The sequence below is a fragment of the Ctenocephalides felis genome, unplaced genomic scaffold, assembly GCF_003426905.1.
Source record: "Ctenocephalides felis isolate EL2017-DRISC unplaced genomic scaffold, ASM342690v1 CF-g0.4_SCAFFOLD_01170, whole genome shotgun sequence".
Lineage (NCBI taxonomy): Eukaryota > Metazoa > Arthropoda > Insecta > Siphonaptera > Pulicidae > Ctenocephalides > Ctenocephalides felis.
The window spans coordinates 79,382,407-79,390,143 of NW_020537324.1; the positions used below are offsets into that span (position 1 = coordinate 79,382,407).

The window sequence follows — 7,737 nt, forward strand, 5'->3', positions numbered from 1 at the left end:
AACGTCTCAGCCTCATCATCATCCTCTTCATCGCCAACCTCCTCATCATCATTAACATCACTAGCATCACCTGTACTTGAAAACACCACCAGCACACGATTCATCACCATCACCATCATCATCACCATCACCTTTATCATCATCCTCAGTCTTTTTCTCTCCATCATCTTCAGACTTCTGCTGCTCCTTGTTGTCATCGTCATCGCAACTTTTGGCCTTTTCGTCGGACACGATTTTAGTCAACTTATTTTCTAGATGTTTGGCAATATCTTTGCTGGTGGTTGTGGTTTTATTTTTAGTCTTCTTCGGTGATGATAGTTTGCTGTCGTCTTCTGAACGCTTCTGGAGCCAGTCCAGGAGGAGAGAGGTGTCCATGGGACCACATAGTTGGAGAAACACTGCTCGTCTGTCGTGGTCGTAGTAACCGGTTATATTGTACTGGGGAAAAATATATGTGAAAGATTATTGGCAAAAGAATAAAATTGTTAAATAATGGAACCACTAGTGTTCAGATTTTTTTCTCAATTTTTTATATTTTTCTTAAATATTGCGAAAACCAATCAACCCATCAATTTCAAACTTAATCGAGAGTAATATGATGTCGATTTTTATAATTCATCGTCATCCTTTTCCTCGCCAATATTATCAGAAATATCATTTTCTCAATCTAGAAAAGATTTTCAACAATGACTTACTTGGCTGTTCGGCGTCTTCGGATAATGTGACCCGTTCGGGGGCACACTCAAAGGTGCTCCTTTGTCGCCCCATGGTAATGCTCTTTGAGAAGATTTTCCGATTACTCCTATGACGGCCACTCGATCCGGGATTGAACTGATGGAGAAAAAAATATTATATATATATATATATATATATATATATATATAGGGTGTTCCAGAACTCAACGTCAGAGCGAAACGAGGTGATAGTAAGGGCAGTAACTGTTCTAAAAAAACTGTCTCAAGCGCAAGTTGTTTGAAATTTTTAAGCATTTAAGCGCCACCTAGCTAAAATTTTGGTGAAATTATTGCGATTTACTTTTATCAACAGTGAAATAATATTTGTAGGACCACAGTTAAAAATATGCCAGCTTTTGATGAAACTTATCAACACACTTTAGTACATTTTTTAAAGGAGTGACTTCTCAACTCAGGACCGACTTAAAAAAATAAATTCATTGTTCAACAAAATGTCTTAATTCTCGATAACTTGGAGGCATTGTGTCATTATTCTTGACTGTGGTCCTAAAAATGTTATTCACGATTACGTGTAATGATAAAAATTAATAAAATTTAACCACAATAGCAGAAAAGTGGTCATAAGTTCACCAAAGCTCTAGGTTGCATTTAAAAGCTCATACGTTCCAAACAACGCGAGCTAAATATATTTTCTAATTTTTGACGTTGAGTTCCGGGGCGCCCTGAATATGTATATTAGTCATTAATAATTTCAGAATATATTTTCGTATACAAAAAAATAAATAATTATGATATATTACATTATAAAAATTACCTTAATGTTGAAGGAAAATCAGGCAAGACGAATGTTTCGAACTTTGTCATGGTGCTTTAAAATCTGTAACAAAAATTATAGTTCACATTTAATTATTTACAAAATATTAACAATTTATACCGAATTTTGATGTCTAATCAAGTGTGTCCTGTACGTTTTACGTCAAGTAATACTTTTTCTAAGATTATTATAAATCCACTCGCGGTAAAAAAAATTTAAAAAGTGATATAAATATGTACTAAATAAAATTTCTTACAAAAATAGTATCATTTTTATACACATTTTCCTTTTAATTCGGTTAATTTTTAAGCATCATCTATCATCTTAGAAGACGTCCATTCATTAATCACTTGATCGATTTTTTAGGGATTTTTGGACTTCCTTGGTGATACGTCAATATTTAAAATTATCCCCTCTGTCCCATCAAAAATCGCGTGTATTTTTAGTTACGAACAATGTTTTCGAATTTATGAAAAAATCGTAATATTTTTTCTAATGTGTTAGGTTTTAAAAACTCAGATTAAAAATAAATACAAGTTACATCTTACTAGACCCCCCGCGTGATGTTTCGTGATTTTTTGTCAAACCCCACTATTCCCTAAAAGTCTCACGTGATTAATAGACACCCGCCACTGCTTTCCTTAAATAACATAAAAAGCTAGAACTAAAAATTTGTAATTCACAGATTATAAACTTTCAAAACAAATTGCATCATATTATATGGTAAAGTAAGAGAAAATGCTTATCCGAGCATACATCTATTATTATTCTTATAAGGAGAATAAGTTTTTATAATGTTTTAATAACACGTGAAATTTAACACGTGAAATTATAAATTTCAAACAAAAATAATAAAAAAATATTATACATGAATTAGAAATTGAACTCCGGAGCAAAAATTAGAATTTCACAACGATAGCCACTAGGCCAATCTGCTATTGATAAGGAAAAGCATTGCAAGCTATGCATGACGCGCGCTGCTAAAATGCAAACTTTAATTAATTTTTATAATTAAATCGCTTTACATAGGCATCTAATATTTTACCACGGTCAGTTTGGGCATCAAATCTACCATTGTGCCAAGATTCATTAAAATCCGAGACGAGCAACGCGCGGGTTCTCCTTATTAGCAATTTGTACCCATCATTATAAACCCATATATCAACACGTCCACCACCTGATGGTAATCCAGGTGTACAACATCTCACATCTCACATCTCACACTTTGCATCTACATAGAACATCCATCCCCTTTTCCTTTCTCACAAAGAGGCATTAAGGACAGCATTGCGGTCGCGAACAGGCACTCGCGCCTCGTTTCCACCGATCTCGTGGGGGTCGTTTAATAGACGAGGATAAGGGCAGGGACACATACTAACATAATTCGATAGTTGGTTGTTAATATGTCGTATGTACTGTGATCATAGACATTACACTATATGGACAAACATAGAAGGGACTGTGACGTCACTGTTGTGGGGATATCAAGCAGGCTGGGTTGGATTTGTAAAAAACAATTGTACATGTCATGTATATTTTTGATATCGAAATATTTTTATAATTAATAAATTTATATTATTTTTTTATGTTGGGAGTTTCTAATTTAATATATTATCATAATCATTACGACTCCCACACTGTGATTTATTCAATCGGGAACGTCCGCGATTGTCGGCAACGTTCGCTCAGCAAGTGACGTTACAGTAAAGCGTCTATGGCTATGATGTATGTTATTTGGTGTCCACAATATAATTACTGCTGATATGCTTATATGGAAGAGGAGTACAGCTTTTTAATCGACTCCCACTACATATTAGGAAACTGAATGATCGTCAATTTCATAATACCATTGTTAAACATTTAAAAGCTCAAAGTTTCTACGATACTTCTAAGTTTGCCAATTTCGGTATCAAACATTATTTTGATAATGAAATGCCTACTGATAATAATTGATACTTTTTTCCAACAATTACAATTAATTTTTCCCTTTTGCATACTTTTTCTAATTTTTATTCTAAATTATTTTAACATTTTTCTACTTCAAGTGTTTTATCATTATAATTATTTTCATATTATATATTCTTTTTTGGTACTGCTCTTAATTATTATTTTCCAGACATGAGACTTAAATTCAAATTGCATAACGGATCTTTAAAGGATTTTTTTTACCATAAGAAGAATCTCAAGATCTACAAGCCCTAATTAAACTATTTGAATTTTATAAAAAAAAATTTCTTCAACTTATTGTATTAGATAATACTAATGTTAGGCTTAATATTGTTTAATAGTTGTATTTTACTGTAATTAATTCAATTAAGATAATTTATTTTCTGTAATTATTAAATTTAATCCTGTATCCGTAGTATAAAAATAAATATTGTATATTGGGATGCTGAATGGGATGTTTCACTCGATGATACATCCAATACAGCTCAACATTCAATCACGAAAGATACAAGCGATATTTTGATAATTAGATGTAACAGAGAACACTGTCATAATGTCATGTATTTGCTTTACACATAAACTGTAACGTCACTCGTATGTTATGGAGCTGAGTCAGAAAGACCCTGTTATGTAATGTGCGGTTTCTAGGTTATGTTTTCTATCTAAATGCATGGCTTTTATCAATATTTAGTATGGAAAATTCTTCATTACATGGCCTTGCCATAACATTTTTCTGTTATGCGGCAGAATCGGTCCAAGAATTGCATTTTTGCTAACTTCTTGTAGAGGAGTTATAGTAATGGGCCAAACATCGAAAATGAACATTTTTGCATTTCTCGACGTTTTGAAGGTTTCTGAACATTTTACTGGCATACCTCAGAAAAAAATGGATGTGTGTGTGTGCGTTGTCCGCATTTTTTCGTCCACGTTTTCGGGCGCACGGATCAACCGATTTGAATCCTTGAATTTGATCCCTATTGATAGCGAGTTGTGCTGATTAGTTTTTGACAAAGGCAAGTCCAGCCGTTACGGAGATACGGAGCAAAGAGTGCAGAAAATAGAAATCTAGTTTTTGAGAGTTCGGAGCATCGGATTTGAATGATCTAAAAAACATTCAATTTGTAATGATTGGGAGAAGAGGTGATTAGTTTTTGGCAAAGACAGGTCCCGCCATTTCGAAGATTCAGAGCTAAATGTTAAAAAAATGGCAGTTTTTGAGAAAACTAAGCGTCCGATTTAAATGATTCAAAGAACTTTCTGCTTGTTTCAACAAAATAATTGCTTTCGGAAAAAAAATTTTGTTTCTAATATTTTTTTTAAAAATATTTTTGTAATTTTGGTTTAAAAATTCAAAAAATTACCCAGGTTAAGCACAGTCTAAGCGCCACTATGGTGCAAATGTTTACCCAAGTGCGTTTAGACTGTTTATGTATGTATTGGAGCACCGAATCCAATTTTGTGAAAACTATTGAAAAATGTGAAAATGCCGCCAAGCTAAGCACAGTATAAGTGAAAATGTCGCACAGAATTATTTGCAAATGCGTTTAGACTGTGACTATACAGAGCACTTATTCAATTTTGTGTAAATTAGGCAACTATTTTTTTTTAAATTAAATTCGAAATGAAATGACTAACGTTAATGTTCTGGAGATGAATTTGATTGATTTATGATTTACATTTGATTTGCTCAGATATAACAAGATAGCAAAAATAATGAAAGTTACAGTATTTGTATTAATATATTTGAAAACGTTTAAAATTTCTCGAATATTTAATTACGGTACGGTAAGTTCCAGCAATTTGCCTTAAGGCACGATGCCATACACCACTAGTTTTAAGTTTTACTTTTACCGGTGTGGTCGAACCCTTACAAGAGAGTAGGTGTCAGAAGAGGGTAGAGAGAGCGATCGTTAGCGGCAAAAGAGAAATAGAGAGATCGGGAAAGTGCGAGATAGAGAGAAGAGAGAGAGATCGGATCGTCGTCGTCGGTCTGATTGTGAGATGTTAATCGCGTCGGCGACACGCGACGCCACTCGCTCTAATGAGCCACGGAACGATGAGGGGCTCCTCTTCTTGGGCACCCTCAAAAGAGTAGGAGGAATGATGGACTCCCATTTAGTAAATTCGAATGAAGGATTTGATAAAATGTGCAGTTTTTTCACTAATTACATGATTGGATAAAATTGAAATATTCTCTTGAATTCCTCGATTAATTATAGAAATATCTTCGTCATTAGTCCAAAAACTATATGTGTAAGAACAAGAAGTTGTGATGTAAGTCATTTAGTTGCACAACTAATGTAACTGCCATAAAAATATGTGATTTTTGGGAATTTATATTGAAAAAAACTACTTTATCAATCATTTCAAAATTTTAGGAATATATTTATACATGTTTAAGAATACATAGTAAAATTTTGAAGAAAAAAATTAAATATTTTTTAAGTTATCGTCGATCTCCAACGGCGCGACAAATAAGGCCCTTCACTGCTGCAGTGATTCCGGCCTTCTACGTGGATGAAATTTAAAAAAAAATTCTCGTTAAACTAGATAATATGGTCTGTAAAATGAACTACGATAAAGAAAGAAATCAAAAATTGACAAAATGACGGCGTTTTTTTTAAACAAGTCGAATTTTACCCAAAATTTGGTCGTTTTTGAGCTGCCAAAATTCGATTTTTGATCCGATCAAAAAATCGATAGTTCATTTTACGGAGAATATCGAATAACATGTAGTCGAATAATACACATTTTAACTTCTCGTAGTTAAAATAATAGGCCAAAAATCGAAAATAAAATATCTTGCATCTTCACGTTTTGAAGGCGTATGGATAGACCGATTTTAAAAAAAGCAATCGATTTCTATTAGTAAGGAGATGTGCTGATTAGTTTTTGGCAAAGGCAGATCCAGCCGTTTCGGAGACACCGAACTAAATATGCATAAATAGCAGTTTTTGAGAGAACTAAGCATACGATTTGAATGATCTAAAAAACATTCAGTTCGTAATGGTGGGGAGTAGTGGTTATTAGTTTTTGGCAAAGGTAGATCCAGCCGTTTCGGAGACACCGAGCTAAATATGGAAAAACGTCAGTTTTTGAGAGAACTAAGCATCCGATTTGAATAATTCTGAAAACTTTCTGCTTGTGTTGACAAAACAATGAAAAAACATATTATTATTTTTTTTAAATTTTTTTGTAATCGAAAATAATTCAGATTATAATTTTAATTCTGGCTAAAGTTCTAAAGCTCAATTATATACTTTAAATAAATAATTTTAACTTTGTAATTCAGTTTATATATTCCTTATAAATATTAGACAATGTTTCAATATTTATAATAAAAATCTATTTGAAAACATTTTATATTCCTCAAATATTTCGTTACGGTATTGGAAGTTCTAGCAATTTGCCTTAAGGCACAATGCCATACACCACTACCTAATTAAAATTTCAACTAGTGAGGCGCCTTAAGGCAAATTGCTGGAACTTCCCGTATCAAATTTTTTTTTAAAGATTAACATTTTTGAAAAAAAAAATTACTCTGAAAAAAATAGATTTTTAAGAGAACTAACTAACTATTGAAGAAAAATTTATTTTGAACTATTTTGGAAATTTTCAACTTTTTTCCAAGCAATCGTACTGCTTTTTGCCCCGTATCTTCGGAACTGCTAGACCTGCCTTTGCCAAAAACTAATCAGCACGTCTCCTTATCAATACAAATCGAATGTTTTTTGAATTATTCAAATCGGTTGATAGGTGCTCCCGAAATCGTCGACGACGAAAATTGTATCCGCACACACACACATACACGCACATACACACACACATACACGCACACACACACACACACATACATCCATTTTTTCTCAGGTATGACAAAATGTTCAGAAACCTTTGAAACGTAAAGATATATAAAAATTTTCATTTCGATTTTCGGCACAACACTATAACTTACCCTACAAAGTTAATAATGAGGTAGTAATGATATTTTGATAAGTCTGATTACAACAAAACAATCGTATAAACTATTTTCATCAAATCTTCGAATTCGAATCCAGCAACCTATCTAATTACCGACAATTACAACATATCCATCCATCCGCAACTCCGTGCACTAACTTCCAACTATAACACAAATCCTCAGTCATCCACTTCAACACTTTGACACTTCACCAGCACTACACTACTACAATAGCCTCTCGTTCTATCAACCCCTAAACCTTATCTTTCGTCTTTCTTACTCGCGCTGATTGCCAAAGCAGACTTGTCACTGCTACCGAA

General features: G+C 33.2%; 1 protein-coding gene across 1 annotated transcript; it reads right to left on the minus strand.

Annotated features, from left to right (window-relative positions):
- Nucleotides 1-15: 15 nt before the first annotated feature.
- On the minus strand, nucleotides 16-1,574 carry LOC113368177 (pheromone-processing carboxypeptidase KEX1-like). Its single transcript, XM_026609744.1, has 3 exons — nucleotides 1,510-1,574; nucleotides 696-831; nucleotides 16-438 (listed from the first exon to the last, which is right to left on the minus strand). Exons 1-3 carry the CDS (start codon nucleotides 1,557-1,559, stop codon nucleotides 67-69), a joined length of 558 nt encoding a protein of 185 aa, XP_026465529.1. The 5' UTR covers nucleotides 1,560-1,574; the 3' UTR covers nucleotides 16-66.
- Nucleotides 1,575-7,737: the final 6,163 nt, after the last annotated feature.

Coding starts and splice junctions, on each gene's coding strand:
- LOC113368177 (XM_026609744.1), bottom strand. CDS start 1,559: ATGACAAAGTTCGAAACATTCGTCTTGCCTGATTTTCCTTCAACATTA. Junction 832..1,509: donor GATTTTCCTTCAACATTAAG/GTAATTTTTATA, acceptor TTTCTCCATCAG/TTCAATCCCGGATCGAGTGG. Junction 439..695: donor CGAAGACGCCGAACAGCCAA/GTAAGTCATTGT, acceptor ATTTTTCCCCAG/TACAATATAACCGGTTACTA.